Source organism: Protopterus annectens, chromosome 5.part0 (assembly GCF_019279795.1).
Source record: "Protopterus annectens isolate FY-2018-M chromosome 5.part0, PAN1.0, whole genome shotgun sequence".
NCBI lineage: Eukaryota > Metazoa > Chordata > Ceratodontiformes > Protopteridae > Protopterus > Protopterus annectens.
Genome location: NC_056735.1, coordinates 463,568,036 through 463,595,223, shown reverse-complemented (window position 1 = coordinate 463,595,223; position 27,188 = coordinate 463,568,036). Strand labels below are relative to the sequence as shown.

The 27,188-nt window shown below is 38.2% G+C and overlaps 1 protein-coding gene across 9 annotated transcripts in view; it reads left to right on the top strand.

Annotated features, from left to right (window-relative positions):
- DMD (dystrophin) overlaps positions 1–27,188 on the top strand; it is a 9,298,038-nt gene that overhangs the window by 4,177,363 nt on the left and 5,093,487 nt on the right. For all 9 annotated transcript variants that reach the window (XM_044072398.1, XM_044072396.1, XM_044072400.1 and 6 more), the window contains one exon: positions 9,244–9,394. In XM_044072398.1, coding sequence (XP_043928333.1) covers positions 9,244–9,394 — 151 coding nt within the window. The remainder of the gene's footprint in view (positions 1–9,243; positions 9,395–27,188) is intronic.

Sequence of the window (27,188 nt, the reverse complement as noted above, 5' to 3'; positions counted from 1 at the left end):
AATTCTTTCTGAATCAGAGAGAAGAATATTGAAATAACATTAATGCTACTCTGCAGAAGCTCTTTCACAGAACTGACTTTTTCATTCTGATTTTTATCACTGCATGAATGTCACTCTGTGACTCTGGAATGAGTTGTATGGGTGGCTCTAGCGCTATGAAGGAATGGATTTGTGTATTTAATTTTAGGTATTCAAAATTTTTATATGAATCACTCTCTCCCCCTTTCTCATAAAATGGAAGCACAAAACATACCTTATCATTTATGTTTGAGTCCTTAAGGAGCATTTTAATCAAACAATTTTATCACTAGTATATTGTGACAGCCACACCTTTCATTTCTTAGTTCACCAGCACAGTGCTGACATATTCCTTCAGTGAAATGTATGAAATGTAATAAACACTATTTATACAGAAAAATGTCTATACTGAAATGTGACAAACTTGATGTATATAAATTTAGTTAGATAAATAATTTCAAGTGAAGATGGGTATTTAAGAGTCACATTACAATCTCTGTATACCTACATCTTAAACTTATATTGATGTAATTACCATATACATGACTGCTGCTTGACATTCAATTGGATACTCTTTTAAAACATTTGTGTAACTAGAATCTATAAGACATCTTGGATAGCTTTAAATATTTTGAACACAAATATACCTCCTTATTGAGCCTCTTTGTATGAATAATGATAAATATTTCAGCCAAGGACTATAATATCTTGTTGATGATGTCAGCAAGATAGAAGAAATACCTGAAATTAACCAAACTTGCAGCAAAGTAAATATATCCCATTGCCCAAAAATAATTTGTAAAACAAGACTTTGTGCTTCCTTCCAAGGAAGTTTATTTAGGGAACACTGTTGGTGAGGAGCCATTTTCAAACTGTCCTAGCCTCCCCACAGATGCTGCCGCTGCTGTGCTTGCTAGCGTGGTAGTGACCATTCTTAACCATTATTTAAGTTCCCCCTCCCATCAAGTACCTAGATCACTTAAGAAGAATCGCCCAGAAAATACTTTGGACCCAGCAAAGACGTTTGAGAGAACCATAGCCCGAAAGTAGTGAATACAATTCGTAACCATTATTTAAGGGTCCCTCCCCCATCAAATACCTACATCAGTTAAGAAGAATCACCCAGAAAATACTGTGAACCCAGCAAAGAAGTTTGAGAGAACCATAGCCTGAAAGTAGTGAGAGCCATTCGTAACCATTATTTAAGGGTCCCTCCCCCATCAAATACCTACATCAGTTAAGAAGAATCACCCAGAAAATACTGTGGACCCAGCAAAGAAGTGTGAGAGAACCATAGCCTGAAAGTAGTAAATACCATTTGTAACCATTATTTAAGGGTCCCTCCCCTCCCATCAAATACCTACATCAGTTAAGAAGAATCGCCCAGAAAATACTGTGGACCCAGCGAAGAAGTTTGAGAGAACCATAGCGTGAAAGTAGTAAATACCATTCATAACCATTATTTAAGGGTTCCCCCCTCCCATCAAATGCCTACATCAGTTAAGAAGAATTTCCCAAAAATTACTCTGGACCCAGCAAAGAATTTTGAGAGAACCATAGCCTAAAAGTAGTGAATACCATTCATAACCATTATTTAAGGGTCCCCCTTCCATCACATACCTACATCAGTTAAAAAGAATCACCCAGAAAATACTGCGGACCCAGCAAAGTAGTTTGAGAGAACCATAGCCTGAAAGTAGCGAATACCATTTGTAACCATTATTTAAGGGTTCACCCCTTCCCATCAAATACCTACATCAGTTAAGAAGAATCACCCAGAAAATACTGTGGACCCAGCAAAGAAGTTTGAGAGAACCATAGCCTGAAAGTAGTGAATACCATTCATAACCATTATTTAAGGGTTCACCCCTTCCCATCAAATACCTACATCAGTTAAGAAGTATCACCCAGAAAATACTGCGGACCCAGCAAAGAAGTTTGAGAGAACCATAGCCTAAAAGTAGTGAATACCATTCGTAACCATTAAGGGTTCCCCCTCCCATCAAATATCTACATCAGTTAAGAAGAATCTCCCAGAAAATACTGTGGACCCAGCAAAGAAATATGAGAGAACTATAGTGAGAAAGTAGTGGATACCATTCATAACCATTATTTTAAGGGCCCCCATCAAATGCCTACATCAGTTAAGAAGAATCAACTAGAAAATACTGTGGACTCAGCAAAGAAGTTTGAGAGAACCATAGCCCGAAAGTAGTGAATACCATTCGTAACCATTATTTAACGGTTCCCCCCTCCCATCAGATAAATACATCAGTTAAGAAAAATCGCCCAGAAAATACTGTGGACCCAACAAAGAAGTTTGAGAGAACCATAGCCTGAAAGTAGTGAACACCATTCATAACCATTATTTATGGGTTCCCCCCTCCCATCAAATGCCTACATCAGTTAAGAAGAATCGCCCAGAAAATACTGTGGACCAAGCAAAGAAGTTTGAGAGAACCATAGCCTGAAAGTAGTTAACACCATTCGTAACCATTATTTAAGGGCCACCACCCCCTCATCAAATACCTACATCAGTTAAGAAGAATCACCCAGAAAATACTGTGGACCCAGCAGAGAAGTTTGAGAGAACCATAGCCTGAAAGTAGTGAACACCATTCATAACCATTATTTATGGGTTCCCCCCTCCCATCAAATGCCTACATCAGTTAAGAAGAATCGCCCAGAAAATACTGTGGACCAAGCAAAGAAGTTTGAGAGAACCATAGCCTGAAAGTAGTTAACACCATTCGTAACCATTAATTAAGGGCCACCCCCCCCCATCAAATACCTACATCAGTTAAGAAAAATCACCCAGAAAATATTGTGGACCCAGCAGAGAAGTTTGAGAGAACCATAGCCTGAAAGTAGTGAATACCATTCGTAACCATTATTTAAGGGTCCCTGCCCCATCAAATACCTACATCAGTTAAGAAGAATCTCCCAGAAAATACTGTGGACCCAGCAAAGTAGTTTGAGAGAACCATAGCCTGAAAGTAGTGAATACCATTTGTAACCATTATTTAAGGGTTCCCCCTCCCATAAAAATACCTACATCAGTTAAGAAGAATCGCACAGAAAATACTGTAGCCCCAGCAAAGAAGTTTGAGAGAACCATAGCCCGAAGGTAGTGAATACCATTCGTAACCATTATTCAAGGTTTCCCTTATCCCATCAAATACCTAGATCAGTTAAGAAGAATAGCCCATAAAATACTGTGGACCCAGCAAAGACGTTTGAGAGAACCATAGCCTGAATGTAGTGAATACCATTCGTAACCATTATTTAAGGGTTCCCCCCTCCCATCAAATACCTACATCAGTTAAGAAGAATCACCCTGAAAATACTGTGGACCCAGCAAAGAAGTTTGAGAGAACCATAGCCTGAATGTAGTGAATACCGTTCATAACCATTATTTAAGGATTCCCCCCTCCCATCAAATGCCTACATCAGTTAAGAAGAATTGCCCAAAAATTACTGTGGACCCAGCAAAGAATTTTGAGAGAACCATAGCCTAAAAGTAGTGAATACCATTTGTAACCATTATGTAAGCCCACCCCCCCCCCATCAAATACCTACATCAGTTAAGAAGAACCGCCCAGAAAATACTGTGGACCCAGCAAAGAAGTTTTTAGAGACCCATAGCCTGAATGTAGTGAATGTATGTTAACTTTCTTGGTTTAGTGTACTTTACATACTGTACTCTCTTAAGGACAACTGACTGATTTCAGTGTGGTCAAACGCTGCATCACAGATTTGCGGCAGGCATCACCTCCCCTCATATATCTTTTACCTTCTTAGTTACACTGCACTCCTTTTCCTCTATAATCTAGAGTGCACCTTTGCCTCTTCTGACCCATCCTGCCCACACTCCAGCTCCCTGAATTACACAACACATCTCTGATATACTATTTTGTTTGAATTTAGTCTAAGGTTACTTAACTGCCACATAACTACCGTCCACCCGTAAAGGATACATATTGCAGTAATAGGCTCTCTTTCACATAACACTGATAGTCTCCCAAACTCTCCAGTGTCTTGGACTACTGGCTCTGCCCCGCTCCGTTCACTACACTCACTCCGTTCCCTTACTCTACCCTACCCCCATTCCCACACACCCCCATATCAATTACATTTATAGACACCACACCCTCTATCAGTTCCCTCCCACCCAATTAGAGTTTCACACCACACATATCACTTACAAACCAACACCCTTCACCACACACTTACTATCACTCATTATTAGTATATCAAACCCACTTACTATAAAATATTACCCTTAAACAATCTTCACCAAATATGATGAACTATAAACAACAGTCCCACTTAATAAAATCACTACTGTACCTATGTACTATCATCACACCTTTTTCCTGCTCTCCTGGCTCTCCTCTTACCACACTCCACTACATATCAGTAACCCCCACAATGGCAAACTGAACCTCTATCCACTCCCCTGAAACCTTGTAACTTCCTTATCACACCACTAGACCTCACCTCCTCTAGATCAGTCTCTTACTCCCACTACAAACTGCCAGTCAGAACTAACACTCACTCCTCATTAAAACATACTAAATTACTACACAAACTCATTTGCTGTGGTGACATTCACCCTAATCCAGGGCCCACCACAACACCATACACAGACTCTCATCAGCCAAACCCCCTATACTATAGACCTACCTCCTTTCTCCTTTTCATTAACATAAATGCAAGAAGTATACTTAACAAAATCCAGGACCTTCATGCCCTTCTAGCTGTATATAAACCAGAAATAGCAGTGCTAACTGAAACATGGCTTAAACCAGAACACCATAATAATGAGATTACAGCCCCTGGCTATAACATAATACGCAGAGATAGAGTAGAGAAAAAGGGAGGTGGCATAGCGATATTGTTCCAAAATCATCTCACCATTAAACAAATTGATTATAACGCCCAAGAAATCAAAGATGTTGAACGAATCCTTGCCAAATTAAAACTAAACTCAAACAATGATATCATTATTGCAGGCGGCTACATTCCCCAAGGCAGTAACACTACTATAATGAAAAACCTGCTAAACTGGATCTCAAACCCCATGCCACAAGAAACTGCACTATTAGGTGACTTTAATATTGACTGGCTGAACTGCTCTAGCCACACTCCACCTACCCACATTAACCTCCATAGATTTACCCAAATTATATCCACCCCAACCAGAATAAGCAAAAGCTCAAAACGTGAATCCATCTTAGACTGCATTCTGTTATCTGACCACACTCTAACATGGCACTCTGGTTATCTACCTGACAGTCTAAGTGATCATCAACCAACCTACCTAATTCGGAACAGACCCCATTAAATAAGCCAACCCAACCTCAGAGTAATACGTAACAAAACAACCTTTAAAACAATTGACTTTATCAATTCACTACAAAGTTGTAATTGGACACCCCTAAAACTACTCTCTCTAGATGATGTCGTACAGTACTTTAATTCCACTTTCTTGCAAATCCTAAACTGTCATACCCCCTCCAGAACTATAAGACTAAAAGCTAACTATGCTCCATGGCTAACTAAAGATACTAAGACTACAATGAAAGAGAGGGATCAGGCCTGGAGTCAATATCAAAAGAACAAAACCAGTAATCTGAGACAAAACTACCAAGAACTTTGAAACAAAGCCAAAAAACAAATCAAACTAGACAACAGTAACTACTACAAAAACATGCAGGAAAAATATGCCAACAACCCTAAGAAATTTTGGGCTACAATAAGTGGCATAATCCACCCAGGTAAAGCCACCACCCCAACCCCAGTACTACCAAACAACCATGACAACATTCTCACACAATTTAACAAGTTCTTTACCAAAACAGTCCAAACCTTTACCAATGCCCTCAATACCACTAGCAGCCCTATACCAGGTACTAGCAAAACCCACCCTACTACTCAAAACAATACCACCAAATTTCCCTACACCCTGTACCCACTAAAATTATTTCAAAGCTCCTTAAGAAACTCAAACCAACCACACTAGCAAAACCCACCCTACTACTCAAAACAATACCACCAAATTTCCCTACACCCTGTACCCACTAAAATTATTTCAAAGCTCCTTAAGAAACTCAAACCAACCACACTAGCTGCTGACACCCTACCAGCCAAATTCCTTCAGATAGCAGCAGACACCGTAGCCTATCCCATGTCCATCTTCATAAACAGGTCACTTGCAGAATTCAAAGTCCCCACCCTGTGGAAAATATCACATATTATTCCACTGCACAAAGGGGGCAACTCCTTATTACTCACCAACTACCACCCAATCGCAATACTCTCACCTCTATCCAATATATTAGAGAGAGTTGTACATTCCCAACTACTTTGGTACCTCTTACAAAACAACTTAATCTCCAAAACCCTGAATGGCTTTAGACCATCCCACAGCACTACCACAGCATTACTATCATTTACAGATATAGTTAACCACAATAGAAACAAGGGACTATTTGTATCTTCCATTTTCTTAGACTTATCTAAAACCTTTGACATGGTAGACCATAACATTCTTCTCCAAACTTTATCTCCCCTAAGCCTCAGCCCCTCCACTATATCATAGATTACTAGCTACTTATCTGGTCGACAGCAGGCAGTCCTATGGCATGACGAGCTGTCCCCCCTGCTACCAGTATCCATAGGTGTCCTTCAAGGATCCATTCTTGGCCCACTATTGTTCTCACTATTCACCAACCAAATCAATTCCTCCTCACTCACAGCATCAGTAGTACAATACACAGATGACACCACCCTTATAAGTGCCGCCCCCACATTAAAGGAACTGCAAATTCTCACCCAAAACACTTTTACTCTAGCCAAAACATGGTTCACAAACATCCAACTTATTCTTAACCCCAAAAAAATTTAATTAATTATTTTCGGCCCAGGTCATGCTCCCTCCCCAACAACATTTTCACCATTTACTCCAAAGATAACATTCAAATCACTCCAACTGCACATACTAAACTGTTAGGTGTAGAAATAGATAATAACCTCAAATTTGACATCCATATAGCACAAACCATTAAGAAAGTTAATAAAAAACTAGGATTTCTCTATAGGAACAAACGCTTTATAACTAAACAAACCAAAGCTATTATTGCAAGAACCCATCTCTTATCCATCCTTCACTATGCCTCTCCCATCCTTACTAATCTTTGCCAGAGTGATCTGAACAAAATGGAATCTTGTTATAACAAAATAGCCAAGTTCGCTACTGAAACCTCATAGAAATCCCACCACTGTCTCACCCTTAACCACCTCAACTGGCTCAAGCTACCGCATCTACTTCTATTTAATCAACTCACAATAGCACATAATCTCTTCTACCTTCCAGAAAAAAACCCTGCACTTCAGAATATAATTAACCCCCACATCCCTACCAGAGCCTTACGATCTAGTTCTCAGAACCTAATAAGCATTATCAGACACAAAAATGATGCTGGCAAATTTCTCTTTGCCTGCACTATTGCCAAAATCGGGAACCCACTGCCTAGCCAAATAACCTCCACTACCTCCACTATTCGATTTAAGAAACTCCTAAGAACCCACTTCTCAAACAGTTGGCTTTGTTCATGCTACCCCCAGGTTAATTTGCACCAATACCATGTTCAAGGATTATACTAAAGGTCCCCTAATTCCTTTCACTGTAAAGCTTAATAATAACTGGTTATTTTTGTCACAAAATATTGAGAGTACTCATAATTTAGAAAGAAAAAAAATGTTTTTCTTATGTGTTTATCTTTTATGTTCTATATAAACCCTACTGCTAGAATGCTGTATGCTGACTTTACTAAAGGAATTGTTAATCTATTCATAACTTATGTTTCTATGGAACCTATATCTCTGTATGATATTCTTGTGTAATTTCTTTATGACATGCTATTGGAGCTTTTCTCCCCGGGCCTCTGTTGAAAATGGATATGTGTCCAGTTGGACTTTTCCCGGTTAACAAATGTAAAATAAAATAAATAAAAACATGTTCTTTATTCCAGATTATTGTACTATATTTAAAAAAAAGGTTATTATCAAACATTGGTTGTACTATATTCAAAAAGGTTATTATCAAACATTAGTAGGATGATCTTTTAAAACTTATTATCTGCAATGTTTCTTTCATACAGAGTCCTAAATGTAATTCAGCATATCTCTGCTAACATCATTGAAAGAGCATTATAAGCATTTTCTTTCGTCTCCTGCATTATTTATTAGTTTCAAAGAAAAAAAATGCCTAAATTTATAGAAAAGGAAATAATACATTCCTGAAGGCTTTGGCACTACATGTGGCAGAAGTTTTATTGCACAGAATAAGATTAGTTACATATACAGTGCAAGTTAAATGTAATTTGAAGATTTAAGTAAGATCTGGAATATGAGAAGGAGCTGCATATTTTCATGAAGTTTTCAGTTGTATAAACAAACATAAGTATCCAAAATGGCATGATGTGCATTTTAAAAACATGAGTAACCATATCCACCAGGTATTGTGCTAATGGAATTGAAAATACTTGCATGTAAATTTGTTTTCTTTAGTTTTCTTGTCTAGCTTTGAATATAAATGCCTAAAGCAGTAATTTGCATAATTATGCATTCATTTCTAGAAGTTGTAAAAAAAAAAAAGAATCCATCAGTGAGTGAAATGCTTGAGGTAAAATAATTAATAGACTTGAACTCAGAGATCAAAAGTTCTGCCAACTATGACACTACTTAAAGAAAAATGATTATTGCAGGTGTGACTGTTTTACTAAAGGCCATGTATAGACAAAGTATACTGTAGCAACTTAAGATTTTTTTTCAAGTTTCATAAGTTTGTAACTTAAAAGTGCCAGGGCAGGAATTGTGCATGTTATGCTGAATAAAATTCATGGACGTATGCATTGTTGTTTTGCTGAATTCAGTACTGACATTTTGCTAAGCCTAGTTCAGGTGATGTACCCTCTTTCTTTTGTGGGAATTTTTGTGCAGTCCAAACAGTTTGGGTTAGCCTATACACACAAACACACATGTACATACCCATCCACACCCCACACAGACACACATATTTTTAATCTGATAGTCTTCATCATGTCTAGTGTAGGTTATCTTAGGTAAATTCTTATTTGATCTGCATTTATACGAATCAAGGATTTGACAGCTCTTCTCTTTTTAATGGTGATTTTTCTATTATCTATTTCTCTTACGCAGGAAATTTGATAAATGTATGGAGAAGTGGCATTCTTTCCACCTGGATATGAAAGATCTTGGCCAGTGGATGAATGAAGCTGAACAGACTCTAGTGGAAATAGATATTAGCATAAAGAACCTGGACACAACCAAGGCTAAGGAACATCTAAAGGTAAGATCCAGGGTTCTCCATTTTTTTCCATTTACTTCAAGAATGGTAGTTTTCACTATGATCATTGTTTAAATATTTTACTACATGCTATCAGAATTCTTTTTGTTTTCTATATCGAGAGGCCTTGCCCTGCTCATCTTTATTTTTCAGTGAAGGTGTGACATGCCTGAATATTTAAGACAGTGCGAAATAAACATCAGAAGCAATTGTGCAGCTTGTTTTTCAAAATGCTTGTACAATTAATTAAATGTCGATGATCAAATGGGAAGCAATAGACAGCCATCTATTTCGCAGCTAAAAAAATGTATTGTATCACCACTGCTGTGTACAAAGTGCTAAGAATCACATCTCAACTTAGAAAGCAGATTTATTAAGGAATCTGTCATGGCCATTGCTGATTTGAATATAATCAATGAATCTTTTATTGTGCTACCTTAAAATAAACTGGTATGATATTACAGTGATGTACAATGAGTGTTAGGTCTGTCTGTGCATTGTGGAACATTGTAATTGAATTTAAAAATGTTGCAACTTTTACTGATAGAATTTAAGGCGTGGCAATAAAAATGGAAGCCACAAGGTACAAATACTGTTCTGTCGCTACATTGATTATTCTTGTAAATTCTGGAGTTTGTTTTAGAGACATCTTTGAAAATTTATTTTCTATATTGAGTTTGCTTGGAGCACTTAAAGAAAACGTGTATAACTGTAGGAAATTGACTAAACATGTTGGGCTTCATATATCAGTCCACCAGTTGAGAACTTTAAATGAGTCGTTTTCTTAAACTGGTTGTTCAGTTTTGATTTCTTGAAAAGTTAAATTAAATTGTCTTTCCTCAGGCAGGTTTGGTTAGAAAGTTTTAAAGATACCTTCAAAAAAGGTGATTCTGAGGCTGGATACTGTTGATGTATTTGTTAGCAAATGCTGAAATAGCTTTATTATGTGTTATTGCCAATGAACCATGTCAAACAAACATATTAATAATATACACCTAGAGAATTATGAAAACTATCTATCTATCTATCTATCTATCTATCTATCTATCTATCTATCTATCTATCAGCTGTGCAAAGTAGTAATATGGGAAGATCTGACCTGCAGTATTTAAGGAACAAATACTGAAAATGCTGGAAATGGAAGAGAAAGGAGAAAGAATATTATGTTCATTTATGTGTCAGGGAGTTTTAAGGCTGTATGCTTGCAACAGTTTACATAGCAGAGATACTTCATAGGCTGCCGATATTATTTGCAAAGCTTTTCCTGGGTTAGTGTGTTATTTAAAGTGTTAATTGTGTTTAAGTTTATTTATAAAAGGTGTATACATCAACAAAATTATGATTTGTTTCATTCAGTGAGGTTATAAAGATACTGTATGTCTATATATCTGTATCTATCTATCTATAGCTAGATAGGTATAATATACTACCCTCACACACACACACACACACACACACACACACACACACACACACACACACACACACACACAGAGGTATAAATGCTTGCGTGTGCGTGTGTGTATGTGTGTGTGTGTGTGTGTGTGTATATATATATATATATATATATATATATATATCTGTTGCCCCGTTCGATTGTCAGCTAGAGTGTCTTCTGTGTGGAGGCATGCGTGAATGGGTGTGCCTTCGTTAAAGGTTGTGCGTCAGGGCTGGTAACTCTGCACGTAAAAATCCACTACCAAATATTAGCGGACCGGAGTTCCGCTGTGGCAACCCCTAACCGGGATAGGCCGAAAGACACAACAACATATATCCACTGCAGCCGAGATTGTTTTGGCTTGGTCATATGACACACTTTGATAGTATATATTTTGTGATGCAAACAAGCTAACAAGGTTTAGGAAGATCTTACAATGGAACTAGAATCCAATGCAGCAGTGCCTTTGGAAATCTGTTAAATACTGGCGTCTGTATGACTTTTCCCAACAAAGAACTGCCCTGAAGTACAGCTTTAATTCTCTGCTGGTGGAAGAAATTGACTAACACCAGTTGACTAATCAATGGAAATGTAATACTGAGCTTGATGTTTTGATGTGAAGGGCTTTTATATTAATCATTCAAAATGTAGGTGTTACACATGCATTGCCTGAAATGAAATGGTTTAAGGGCAGGCAGTGCTGAAATTATAGTTGGCCAGCATCATTGCAACGTATGTAAGTACCTGTGAATGGAATGGAATGTATGAGGTCGGTTTGCACATTGCATGTAGTTGAACACTTTATGACTATACCTCATATCGAAGATAATCCATAAGGGATGTACATTAAAGTTTAGACTAGTACACATTCACATACAAATGCTGCAAGTGATTAATCCAATGTTTACCTTATGAAACATAATCTATGTGTTAATGATATATTGTTATATCACAAAATGGCAATGCTGAAAAACTTACCTGTATTGATCATTTCTTACTGCCGTTTGATTACAGCAAGCCAAAGTAATTGATTTTCTATACCTGTCATAAGTTTGTAGGTGTGATAAAAAAATAAATAAAAAAAATCTGTATAAAGTGAGACCTTAATGATATTGTCTGAAACATCTAGCAAAAACAGATGTAACAAATATAATATGTTATGTTATATATCTCATGTTATTAAATGAGTTTACCTTGTAAAGTGCTGATATTTGTTATGGTTACATTTAGAAAGATAATGATTTCAGAATGTATGCTACTTATTTTACTGTGTTTCCATTAAGTCTTGAGATCTGGATGAATGGCTAAATGGTTTTCATTTAAGCTTTGCCATATGTTCCTGTGTTATTCCAATGAAAAAAGATCTTTAAGGAGATTATTCTCAGAAAAGTTCAGCAGACACCTGTGTGTCCCTGACAGCTTAGATTATAAAAATTAAATCAAGTGGGAGAAAACTACAATAAAGGCAGCATTCTGCCTTTTATTAGTTTATCTGCTTCAAAGATTTTATGAGAGCATGATGTTTATTGATTCATATCTCAAATTAACAAGGGCTGCTTGAAAATGTTCTCATGTGAATAGATGAATGACCTTGTACTGATCCAAGAACATTGTTTGAGGAACAATATATTAAAGATGCAAAATCATCACCAATGCCCCTTGGATATTTTTTCTTTCATTTATCTCCACCTTTTTAACATGAATAATTTAACAGACATGAACTCGTCAGTTTGTTTGACTTGATACATTAGGATAAATTATCGATAGTTTTTTTGTAAAATTTGTCGAAGTATGTGGAAAATACTTTCCAGGAGATCTGTGATTAATCATTTTCTATATACATTTTGACAGATGAAGATTAGTCCAGCTTCTTTACCGAGTACAAATTGAGTACAGATTAGGATGGGAAACACAAGAAATTCTGCAGTCTTGAAAATTATAAATGTTCTAAAATGCAAGCTTAAGTATATTACTAAGTACTTTGCTTCAGTTTAACTATATTATTGACTACTATAATAACATATTATATTATATTTGTTTGGCGGGCTGATCCTTTCCTTACTATTCTCTCTCTGCAATATGAAATAGCCAATACATCTTAGAATAAAATAGTTTATATGCAAAGATGCGGACAGTTTGTTTTAGGCAGATCCAGAACAGCTATGGATAGGGGTGCTACTCCTGTCTATGAACAGGTATCAGCAGTTATCCAGTGCTAGACAGTCTTACATCTTGGTATACTCACCTCTCATCTTCTTTTCATGTTCTGCAGCTATAGAAGTATACATATGAAACTATGAGCACTGAATTGAAGAAAGTGAATACATTTCCTACAGACATTAAAGGCATAAGCAATTTATAACACTAGATATACACATTAGACAAAAGTAATTTCTTATTTTGCTTATCCCCTAGCCCCCCCCAACCCACACCATCTGGATGACATCATCCTGTATTTCCATTTCTTGGCTTAGTCGTCAGCTTTTTATTCAGTTCTTTCAGCACCCTAACTGGCCAATACTTCACTGAAATAAATTGATTAAACCTGAGGTCTGGGTAGCTGGTAGGCCCCCAGAAGCTATGGGGTTCCAGATTTTTTGTTTTTTTAATTTGTTGAGCCAATGAAGGCCTGGATAAAACTCTTGGCTAAGGAAAGAAATAAGTGTAGTAGAATGTTTAAGGTTAAAGTCATAATTCCCAATAAATTAAAAAGACAGGTGTTTATGATATGCAAGTCATATCTAGAAACAGTGTTTGCCTTCCTAATCTCCCGAAAATAGTCACCTTCTATGAACTACTTTTGTGATGGATCAAGACGAAAGTGAATGAACTAGTGGCTACACTCATACGTTTTACAATGTTGCTGTTATTCATATACCCAGCATGCCTGTTAATCCCTACCATCAAAGGATCACCATCTGTATACATCTGTTTCTCCTACATGGTAAACTGCCTCTAGGTAAGGTATGGTAACTTTTTGTGCAAACCTCTGAGTTATGACAGTGAGAAAATTAAGGAAAAATGGCCACACTGTTTCCAGCTCCCACATAATTTGTAACACACAAAAGACATCACAGTTGAGAACCAAACTGGAGAACCTCTTGCTGTGAGGTGGCAACATTACCCATTGTACCAATGTGCCACCCTGAAAGTTAATTAATATTAGTTATTTGTACTGTCATCTGGAAGTGTTTTGTGTGTATGTGTGCCCACAACACACACACACACACACACAGAACTAGTTACTCACACTAGCTGCTTATTTATAAGCAAACTGGAGAAGCACCAATTTACTTATGGCATATCTTCTGGGAGCTGGTAGAAACCAGAGCACCTTACTAAAACCCACTTAATGACAGAAAGGACATGTAGACTGCATACAGAATGAGCCAAATTGTGGTATTATTATTCAGGATTACAGTTTGGCTCACAACCAGAGCCAGATTATGGCCAAATGGGGCCCTAGGCAGTGTAATAGATTGGGGCCCCCTAGAGCAGGCCCTCCTGCAGCATCCTCCCCCCTACAGCAGCAGCCCTTTCTCCAACCTTTCCAGCATTCCATTACTTGGCTATTTCTCCCCAGTTACCATAAACACTGTTCAAACCTATCAATGTGTGTAATGTTTTCTTATTTACTTCTACAATGGTTAGAGATGTTGAAATAAAATTGCACAAACACTGGTAGCCACTTGCTAAACAAACAATACAGTCTCACAATGAAAACAGGCTTAGCATGAGCAGTAAATGTCTCTGCCCTTGTAACCTACATTCTTTGCAGAAGCACTAAAAGCCACATTCAAAGAAAATGCATCTGGTCTGTGGAGAGTTAAGTTCACCTTTGGGCTGTTTTCAAATCATAGGCTCCTTGCACACATTTTTAGGGCCATACATATATGCATGTCTTTTTTGATTCACCTTCCAAGATTGTGTTAAATTTTATTCCTTCCATAATACAGTACAACTTCTGCATGTGTTTTAAATTTCTAGTTTTGAACTTTATTCCATTAAGTGATGAAACAAAATGTATAAACCAATAATGACAAAACTAACCATTTCAGAAAATTTCAACCATAAAAGGCTACTCAAGCTTCTGTCATTACAATTAACCAATATCAGACAATAAGCACAATGTCTGCCAAGGCTCTTGCAACCCCTATAGTGCCTTTTTTAGGTTGTGTTCCAAAGACCAAATTACCATCAACAACTACAAACAAATGCATTCTGAGGGTCATGCTGCTCAACACTAGAAGTCTAAATCTCAAAATGCACTCACTTGAAGCACTCCTTAAATGGAGAATATCGACATTTGTGCTGTAACAGAGACCTGGTTCAAGGCAGCAGAAAGCACCCATGCACTACCAGGCTATAACTCATTCCACGCCTTTCAGCCTCAGAACTTGGACTGAAGCTCCAAAGGTGGTGGTGATTCCATATTCATAAAGGATGCGCACACTTCCAGACAGGTAGCCCAACATAACACTACTTTAGGTGCAGCTAACATTAGGTAAGAAGCAATTCAGGTTGTAGCCTGCTATAGGTCCCCAACCATGTCCCAAGACTCACACTCCATGTTCCTATGCATCCTGAAGAATATTATGGTCCAACCTAACAGTCTCATACTGGGCGACTTCAACTACCCCTCCATTAAGGAAAACTACTCATGTACCAATACATTTCCCCAACGTTTCCTGGAATTCATAAATTCCAATGCCCTGGAGCAGCTCATTCTTACCCCCACTATAGGTAACAACATTCTTGACCTGGTCATTACTAACATGGGCGACCATTGCTCTATACCAATAGTCAACTCCTCCCTGGTTAGATCTGACCACAAACTAATTACCTTGGAAATCCACACCACCCCCCTGCAAAGATAACCACCATGAAAAACTTCTCCAAAGCTAACTTTTGGACTCCTAAAAACAGAGGTGGCTAACTTCAAAGAACAGCTGCATACCTGCCGAATCATACACTAATGCCCTATACGAACACATACACAAATGCATGGATCTCACCATACCCAATAGAACCAAGATGCTCTCCTCCAAAAAAAGGAAGCCAATCTGGTGGTCTCCTGCCATAAACAAACTCTACAACAGAAGGAAGAAACTGATGTGGAATAAGGTGAAGTCCCAAGACTGGAAAAACTCCCTTATCAGCCTCAACAAAAAGTTGAGATCCTTGAGCATCCCTCATCAAATCCTCTAAAGCTAGCTATGAAAACAGAATTGTAGCAGATAGTAAAGACACCCACAAGGCCTTCTATAGTTGTATAAAGAATCTCCACGGCAATACCCAGATTTTCTCGGAGCTTTTGGACAATGGCACCTCATATACCGTGCAAACAGATATTGCCAATACACTGGCTGACAGATTCAGTGCCAACTTTACCCCTCTCTCCCCCACCAAAGGACCAATCAGAATACCAGTAGATTTCCAGGCACCCAGTATTACTGCTGCACAGGTTAAAGCAGCATTGTCCAAGGCCAAGAATTCAGCTTCTGTGGGACCTGACAATATCCCTGGCTGTGTTCTACTTGAGCTATAGAGTGAACTGTCATCTTGCCTGTGTGGCCTGTTCAGTCACAGCCTCACCTCAGGCTTTGTCCCTACCAAATGGTGCACTACTACAGTAATCCCTCTCCACAAAGGAGCAGCGACTACAGACCCTGGGAACTATCGCCCCATTAGCCTCACGAGTCTGATATGCAAAGTTATGGAACGCATCATCATGGACCTAATAAGCAAGGATATAGGGAATCTCCAAACTCTGGAGCCTACACAGTTTGGTTTTGTGAAGGGTAGATCATGCCTGCTCAACCTGACTGACTTCTTTGAGTCTCACCAGAGCTGGTGGATGAAGGCATGGTGGTTCGTATGGGTGTATATTAAAACCACGAAAAACTGAAATCCACAAATGCAAATACATCGACACATAAACATTGATCTACTAAAACAGCAAACTACAGAAATGTCGAAAATCAGAATGCTGAATGAATTTCCTTGACCAGCAGGGTGATCATGGGGATGAGGAAATATCCTTTTCCCCACTGTAGTGCAGTCTTGGAGTTGGTATATTTAAGTAGGGGTGTGCGGGGTGCAGGGGGGCTTGCACCCCTGCAAAAACGTTTAGAAAAGTGTGTTATATTAGGTTTGTTTAGTTAGGTTTAACTTACCTGTATGGCGCTGTTGCTTCCAGAAATATGTTCGGCATTCTGATTTTCAACATTGCCGTAGTTCACTGTTTTAGTAGATCGACATTTATGTGTCGATGTAATTGTATTTGTGGATTTCAGCTTTCGTGGTTTTAATATAGACTCATTCATGCAGCCTAACTTGATCTGGCCAAGACCTTTGATACCATTCCCCACTCAGGTATCATAGAAAAACTCACTAAACTAGGCAGCAACCCCTGTATCACTAGGTGGGTTGCAAACTGGCTCACAGAACCCACAGTGTGAAAGTAGCTGACTCTAAGTCAGACTGCCGAACAGCCACGAGTGGAGTCCCACAGGGTTTGGTCCTGGGTCCTCTCCTGTTTGGTATCTTCTTTTCTCAAGTCCAGGCCAACACAAAGGGACTCTGGCTGACAAAGTTTGCAGACATTTGCAATGTGTGATGTTGACATCTTACAGAAAGGCTGAGACCAAAGACTGGTTTCAGAACCATGACCTTAAGCTCAATGCCAAAAAATGTGTTGTCATCTCCTTTGGGAAAAACCCAGTTCCCATGAATTATCACATCGATGGTAGTCCACTGAATGCAGAAGGCATTATAAGAGATCTGGGAACACAGGTTGACAGCAACCTCTCTTTTGACCACCACATTGCCACTGTGGTCAGAAAGTCCTTCTATGTGGCACATCTCATTACTAAGGGTTTTGCATCCAGGAAGAAAGAGGTCATTGTCTCCCTCTACTCTTCCCTCATTAGGCCAATCATCAAGTACAATGCCCCATTTGGCATGTACCTCACTAGACACCTGCAACAACTTTAGAGGCTGCAAAAGTACCTCAAAAAGAGGATTCTAAACCTTAAACACTTGTCCTATATGGACAAACTCAAAAAACTCCCAACTATTCTCTGTCTCATATCGCCTACTTAGAGGCAATCTCTGCTTGACTTACAAAGCCATGTCTGACCCAGCTCTGTTAGAAATGCTACATCTAAAGAAATCCCAATCCCTCCACACCACATGCTCTAGAGACCTCATCCTCATTACCACAATCAACATAACATGCTGGAGGGGGCAGGTTCGTAACCCAGAGACTGCCCATGCTATGGAATAGTCTTCCCATACATGTCAAACAGAGCATCCCACTGGCCCTCTTCAAGAGAAATCTTGATAAGTGGATGGAAAATACAAAATTCACCCCGGGGATCACTCCAGTGACTCTACTCGACAGAGGCACTAGGAACTAAGGTCAGGTGGCACGATGCCAGGGTAATCCTACGGGCTAGGCTTGTAAAGGCTCCAGAGCCATTAGCTTAGTACACAGCTATGAACCTATGAAGTAAAAGTCATCCAAATAATTCCAAATTAAAGGGATCTGTAAGTAATGAAGACATTGCTATTGGCAAACAACTTTACATTTTAGTGTTTCATCTACAAATTCAGTGCCTGCTGCCCCTGAAGAATTAATTGCCAATGTTACATTAAGAAATACTAAGCTGGTAATATTGCAAATGGGAATGGCTGACAAACTGACAGCAAGTTCATAGTTATTAGGCATCTCTGCACCAAAGGCAATTATTCTACTAACACTGTTTTCAAATTATGCAGCACAAACAGTGACTGCCATTTGATAAACAAGCTTTGGCTCCCCTAGCACCCCCTCCCCCCCGCGTCAGCCCACCACTGTTGTTATATCTTTAGTAAATTATATAGCTGACTAAAATGATATTATGAATTTTCAGTAGAAGTTTTGCCACTATGCTAGAACTCAGAGAAGGCTTCTCATCTTGTGTCTTACTTAAGGACTCCTGTTTCTTATGTAATTTGTTATATTTATTTTATTATTATTTCATGAAAAAGTACTAATATGCAGCTTGACCTTTGTAGCATTAAACTGGTAGGGCCCTTCCCCCTTCTTTTTCATTGTTTTTATGTTGTATGATTTCACACTTTACTGTAACTGTCAATAAAATTAGAGAACTGGTTAAGAAAGTGTTTTTATAGTATAGTCTCAGTAGATAAAGTAAAGCCTACTCACTGTGACTTTTACTGAGAGAATGTGTCCCCCTTTTCTTGCCTACCCTCAGATGAGCATATGCTTACTTTTTAAAAACGTTCCCTCTGCTCATTCTACTCACCTCTCTTTCTTATCTTGTTAGCACTATTTGTACCTTCTTAGATTTTTTAATTGTTTAACAAAATTATGATTTTGTGTGGGAAAAATGAGAAGAATTTATCAAAGGATACATGAGCATATTCTTGCAGTTCAGACACAAAACATAAAATAAGTTTTATGTAAACATGCCAATATTTGCAGCAATTTAAATAGATCATTGTATTCTGGCTTGGGTGCTATGTACTGGGATGCCAGAGGAGGGAATTCTGATAATTTTCTTGTCTTAAAAATACAAGGGTAGGTGAAAAATTACTTAACTACTCACCAGTAAGCATAAATTAAATGGTGTATTTTAAACCTTTTACTCTAAAAGTTTGCATCACTATTTTTATGATATTTGTATTTTTTAGATGACAGTTAGTTATATGTGCTCTTTATTGAATGTTTAAGGCCATGTTTTCTATTTCAAAGATGTTGAACTTAGTGCTTATCTGTACTGCTTCACAATCTGAAGACCTGTTCAGACAAAAGAACTAACTGTGAGAGAGACATTGATTAAGATAATGTTGTTCTGGAATGTCTGTCATGTGTGTTTTTTTTTTTAGTCCTTTTTCAAGTGCATAATAGATCAAATAAGAGAAACTCCTCAAACTGGCTGAGGGAGGAAGGAAAGTGCCTTTCTGAATGATCAGATAAAGTAACAACTTTAAATCATAATTAGAAGGAGCTGCACCTGCATTTCCATTCTAATTATTAAGTGAATCAAATCAGAAATATTCTCATTTTCTCTAGCTGGTAATTGGTCATCAGCCTGAAAGCAACTATGATTCTTAGTTTTACCTGCTTCTTTATTTACTACAGAAATTACTCCCTAGTGGTGACTGCATTTTTCTCAATGCACGATTATTGATTACAAAAGAAAGCCATTTATTTGCCTTTCTTTTTCTTCATCTTTTTCCATTTGGCTTTGTGTTTTTTGTCTGAAGCCTTTTTGTCACATTTCTACATACTAAAGATTTGCATTCTTCCTTGTAGCACTAATACTTTCCAAAAGAATGTCCTTATATTCTTAGAATTGCCTATGTCTTTGTATCATAAAATTTCATTTTTTGCTTATGTCATTTTGAGCTCTCTTTATTCAGTACTTATATAAATCAGCAGCTGATGCATATGATGCAAATTGATGTTAGAACTGAATAACAACCATTCATTTAACAGTTCTGTATTACTGACACCGAACGTGGGCCATTTATTACTTTCTAATCACTCTAGTAATTTCTAACTGTAAGGCATGATGACAACCAGCAAAGACTAACTACATTATGAAAACACTTACCTTGCCATTTCACTGCTCTTTTCTGAATATCAGTAGAGGCAGCATCATTGGAGATAATACCTTCGAAAAACAGACAGCCGTCCCCGTGATCCTCTAAATACCCCCAAGGAATGAGATCATCATATTCATCATATCAATTGCAAGCCTCTTCCTTTTGCTTTATCCTATTGCAAATGGCAAACAATGTAGAAAATCCTTGATAAACAAAGTCAAACCCTCATTTAGGTGTGCCAAGAAACAAAAAAAGCCACATCTGGCAAGAAAAAAAAAATAGCGCAGCTCATATTAGGAGGAGAGAATAAACTATATCATTGCAAAAAAAGTCAAATATGTAATGTCAGACAATAAAACTAAAATTACTAGCCTGGATTTGTAACAAACACCTATTTAACTCTCAACAAAATTGTACAATATATAGTAATATGAAGTATGAAAGAGAAAATACTGCTAAGGTGTACAGTGGTGACATAAAGCAAATACGGTTCAAGATGGTTGATTTATTTCCACAATTTCCTGCATGCTGCAAAAAAGACAAAAAAAAAAAAAAAAAACTGATAAAAATGTAGTGACTGAAAAAAATACAAATATCCGTGAGAAAACATTTGGTTCTACAGGGTTTGTTAGATGGGTTTGGAATTACTATTTCTGTGAGGAGACTTTTAAGGAAACTGACTCATTCAGCCAAAATATATACGGCATCTAACCCTAGTTACAATTTTCTCTCTGCTGCTAATACTTTGTAGAATGATCATCTCATGTAGAATTTTTATAAACTTGGCTCAGAATCTGAAAATAAAAAATTGTGTTCCTTCAAAGCATGGTTCCCCTGGGAAGTACATTGCCTTTCTTTATTCTCTCTCAGGTGCTCTAGCATGAACACATACATGTTTTTTTCTTTTTTCATTTTTATCTGTTTTACCTATGAAGTATATTATAAGGCTGAGACCATATCATTGAAAATTCATAATGCTAAAAACATTCTTCACAAAAAATATATCCTAAAAAACATGTTTTTTTTTTTGCAGGAAAGCGACCCTCCCACTTCACCCCCACCCCCTACTTATATATCCTAACTCCATGATTGCACAACCACAGAGAAAACAAAAAAAAAAACACCACACAGTGAATTAAGATCAAATATTGACATCTGTAGATCTTGGGATACAACCTGATTCTGAATATCGCAGTTCACACGTACTGTGCGTCACTCAGCTCCCTAATACCCCCGGATCTATATTAGATGAACGAAAGTTCTTTAGTGAACGCTCACATGAGCGAATATCAAGGTACTCGAAACTGCAATTGTGGGGAGCTGCACCCCCCAAATATATATTCCAACTCTGAGATTGCGCTACACTGAGGAAAGGGCAAATATTCCTATCTTCACTGTACCGCGATCTCACAATTGTGGTTTCGAGTCCCGCAATATTCACACATGTGAGCGTTCGCTAATATGAACTTTTGTTCATCTAATATAGACCCAATAAACCCTTATGATCAAACATTAAACCATCACATGCATTTTACACAATTCTATACAGTTCTGCACTTTTCAGTGTTATGAGTTTTCACTGAAGTGGGCTCAAGCTTATGGGTTTCAGTATTATCAGTTTTCAGTATTATGATAGGGGCCCTTTATATGTACAGCAAATAGTATTATGTAGACTTAAAGTTTTACACTGTTTTTGAATAAAAATAATTATCTTTATGTGTGACAGGATGAATGTCCTTGATATATTTGCAAAATCTTCAACTAAGTTTGCCATTCTTTTTTCTGCAAAAGTAGAGAAAGAAATGTGTAAGACCAATCAGAAATCACTGACAAATTATGAACATTTCTTCATGTATACATAGAAGAGTGTCTGCAGCATTTCTCTATGGGCCTCTGCTGAAAATGGGCTCTGCCCAGTCAGACTTTCCCAGTAAACAAATGTTAAATAAAGAGGCTATTTTATTCACCGGATTATGGTTAGTAAGTAATGTATCTCAAAAGGACCTTATAAATCTCTCAATAGCACATCAAAGATAAACAAAACATAGTAATGTACCCAAGATTCAGCCCATGGTTCAAATCTTGTATACAGCCTTTCTGCAGTGGATGAGGAAAATGTTTGTACTGCAGATAAAAAACTAGTACAACTCTGTATGTAACATCAGCAGTTAAAAGCAGGGCTTGATATTCCATGATTTTTGGTGCAGTCCACTTTTCTTCTTTGTCATCAACTACCTCACATTGTATAAAACTCAACTGTGAAACTGTGTAAACAAGTAGGAATTAAAATATTAACAATGTCAGTGAATTGTGTGGTTTCAAATAAAATTACAGCTTCATTATTTTGGAAGCTGTGGTACACTGTGTCTTAGGGGTTCACCAGTAGCTGGTTCTCAGTTTGTATACTTTTGGACTTCTACTGGTACTGTTCAGATTTTTGTTTTTTTCAGGATCATCACAGAATATAGTCCAACTAATGAAGAGACTGTTGCCCTTTCCATCCTGCCAAAATAGCTGTTACCCTGAGATGTCCATATCCATGTCAAAGTAATTAGTTGCCCACATTTCTGTCACACATAGAATATCTGATTTCCCTCTTGTTTGACATTCTGAAGCTGTATGATTTTTTTCCTAAATGTCTAGTGTTATTCCACATGACCACCTATCCTACCAGTATTATTTGTTCTGTTTTCTGCTTCTTTTCCACTATCTGCCACTGCCCTATCAATTATGCCACCCACATTCCTTGATTATTGTGGTACCTTCCTGCCTGCAGCTATTTTTTTACCTAATTTGTAATGCCAGAGTTCTTTTGTTCTCCAATAAACCTGCCCCCCCCCCCCCTTTGTACCATTTTTACTGTATACTTACGTACCTTTGCATTCTGGCTTTCAGTGAGGCTGTTACATGCAGAGCATGGAGAGGTCTGTCAGTTACAGGTAAGTGCTCTCTTTACCTTCTCTCCCCAGTAGTCCCACATCTTACTCTTCTGCGTTGTGCTAGAAACTGGAACAGACACCCCAGTTTTCTGTTTGTCATAGCCACCTCCATTACCTTCCATAGCCCTGTCCTCTACTGTCAACTCCCAAGTCACTGATACCTGCCTGTACTAGGAGATGTGCCATCTATTGTAAAATGAAGCACATTCTCCCTACTTGCCCATTCTGCCTGAGGCAGTTTTGACTGACACTTGCTTACAGACATTCCTTTGTCTAGTTACTCACCTGCCTTACCTTCTCTAGCCATTCCTAGGCTGCCTGCATTACTCTTCTGTGCTTATCTCCTAAGCTGTTCCCTGTGACATACTTACAACTGAAGGTGTGTCTTTGTTCACCTGTGCTTCTCCTCTGAGAGAAAACTACAATACTAGCACTACCGTCTAACTCCCTTATAGCTCTTTTATCATGGTTGGGAGGGTGGCCTAATGGTTAAGGTGTTTGCCTTGCAAACACAAGGTGCAGGGTTTGAGTCTCACAAGGGATAATTGGCTAGGCTTAAAATGGCTTGCAAGGGTAGTTAGCTTAGTACTAATCTATGAACCTATGTATTACTCTTTTTTCACTTCTACATTTTCCTTTTCCGACTTTTAACCTTACCAGCTCATAAATATGGTATTTTTTCTGGTACATTTCCAGTCTCATGGCTGGTCTTGCCTACTCATTACCTCTGTACTTTCAGAGTTGAGCTGCGTCCCTGTACTCACCACTTGCAGTACTTTCACTGTGTCCCTGTTCTCACCACTTGCTGTACTTTCAGAGTTGAGATGTGCCCCTGTTCTCACCACTTGCAGTACTTTCAGAGTTTCGCTGTGTCCCTGTTCTCACCATTTACAGTACTTTCAGAGTTGAGCTGTGTCCCTGTACTCACCACTTGCTGTATTTTAAGAGTTGAGCTGTGTCCCTGTACTCACCACTTGCAGTACTTTCAGAGTTTTGCTGTGTCCTTGTACTCACCACTTGCAGTACTTTCAGAGTTTTGCTGTGTCCCTGTTCTCACCACTTGCTGTATTTTAAGAGTTGAGCTGTGTCCCTGTTCTCACCACTTGCTGTATTTTAAGAGTTGAGCTGTGTCCCTGTTCTCACCACTTGCGGTACTTTCAGAGTTGAGCTGTGTCCTTGTACTCACCACTTGCAGTACTTTCAGAGTTTTGCTGTGTCCCTGTAGTCCCCACTTGCTGTATTTTAAGAGTTGAGCTGTGTCCCTGTTCTCACCACTTGCTGTATTTTAAGAGTTTCACTGTGTCCCTGTTCTCACCACTTGCTGTATTTTAAGAGTTTCACTGTGTCCCTGTTCTCACCACTTGCGGTACTTTCAGAGTTGAGCAGTGTCCCTGTTCTCACCACTTGCGGTACTTTCAGAGTTTTGCTGTGTCCCTGTACTCACCACTTGCGGTACTTTCAGAGTTTTGCTGTGTCCCTGTTCTCACCACTTGCTGTACTTTCAGAGTTTTGCTGTGTCCCTGTACTCACCACTTGCGGTACTTTCAGAGTTTTGCTGTGTCCCTGTACTCACCACTTGCGGTACTTTCAGAGTTTTGCTGTGTCCCTGTACTCACCACTTGCGGTACTTTCAGAGTTGAGCAGTGTCCCTGTTCTCACCACTTGCTGTACTTTCAGAGTTTTGCTGTGTCCCTGTACTCACCACTTGCGGTACTTTCAGAGTTTTGCTGTGTCCCTGTACTCACCACTTGCGGTACTTTCAGAGTTTTGCTGTGTCCCTGTACTCACCACTTGCGGTACTTTCAGAGTTGAGTTGTCGCTCTGTAATCACCACTTCTTCTCTCACTCATGCCCTTTTCTACTCTCCTTCCTCTCAGCCTAGCTATGTATTATCATGAGGCTTCGACATATCCACTACAGCTTTGTAACATTGTCGAGTTAAATGATCCACAGACCCAGCTGCATGACTCTGATCTCTTATGAAATTGAGCACATAACAAAGCTGTGTTCTACACATCTACAATATCAATAGAGTCAGCAAAGACATAGCTGTAATTTCACAAATACGATAATTTCTGACTGCATATATCTCGCCCACTGAACTAATTGATGTTATGATTAAACACTTGCAAGTCACTCTGCATATAGAAACTGTCATCACAGAAGTCAGCCATAAACATAATCTTCTTTATTGTTACAAACAGGTCATGGTAGGCCATACTAGACATGTCGCAGCTTATTGTTTCTTAATTTTCTATGTGCATCATCCATTTTACTATAGTTACACTCTGTCCAGCTCTCATCTTCAGAACAGAGCTCTGACAGAACGTTTGGTTGTTTGTTTTGCAGTTGCTCTTCATTTTAAATCCTGTTACTATGTCTTAAAAGTTATTTAATTGCTTAAATTCCCACAGCATGTTAATAAGCTGTCACTTATTCATGCACAGTCTGTTTCATGTTTCCTAATAAGTACCCTGTGACTAGGATTATGATGGACTAGAACGCTCCACCAAGAAATCCACAGCAAAAATTATGCACCACAAGTTGCCTAGTACCCCAACAGTCCGACATAACAATAAACAGTTCAGAGAATGCTGTTACCTCCAAATTATGAAACAGTTTATCATATTGTATTCAATGGTCCAATATCAGATATCATTTGATAAAAGCACTCAGGGAATATTGAGATGTGCCCTCAAATTTATAGTCACCTTGGACTGCTCATATTAATTGCCCTCTTTTTCTACTGTTATTCATTTCCTGTTTCCACCCATATTTTTAATAAACAAACATGATTCTTTTCTGTTCATCTAGCATTCCACTGTCCCATTTTTCTTTAATTTCCCTAAGCCTTTAAAAGTATTATACCTCACAAAATGTAACACAGTCTAGTAATTTTATATTGTTGCAAGTTATAACTTGATATCATTATTGCTACTATTATGTTTTATTATTTATAATCCATTCTGTCTTCCGATTTATGTGCGCTTACAGTGTCTGTACATATTTTAGTCTCATATATTGCAGATTTTTCCCCAAAATTCTGGTGAAATGAATTATGACCAGCCAGGGGTTCCCTGTAAATAAATATGAAAAAAAAAATCAAATAATAGAAACATGAATAGTAAGATAAATGCTAGAGTTTGCAGGCATAGAGCTTGCTAAATGGACCATATTCCATTTTTCATTTTTTACAGGCACTTTGAAAGTGTACCCTTGATCTGAGGGAGATATTGATCCTGCACTAATTTGCTTAATTAAATATAATGGCACTAATGTGTAGCAGTGTGAGCTGAAATTTAGACATTATTGGCTGAACATCTGTTGAAACAATGTGCATGCAGTGATTTTCTATCTCACCGCAGTTGTTTTCTTCCTAACAGTCACATCGACTGCATTGTTCTGCTTCTTTTTAGTCTCTTGCGTCCATTCTGAGCACACTTGACTGACTAGCTTAACCACAGACCGAGGCAGAATGTTACAGCACTAAAGTTTAACTAAAAAAACGTTTACTTTTCAACTGTAGCCAACTGCTTGTCATAGTTTACACTACACACTGAGTACTACAGTGCACAAGTCTGACCACAAATGTAATACTGGCTGCAATTAGGAATCAGGATGATGGATTGGATGGCCAATCAGCACACATGGAGCTGCTAAAGAGACTCGCAATGTAGTTAGATTTATTTAGCTTGTTATGGCATATTATACAACTGAACAAATAATAACAGTAGGAAAAACTCTCCAGTCACAGCCGATGAGAAGCATTGTGCCTAGCTAACTTAGTTACACTAAAAAAAAA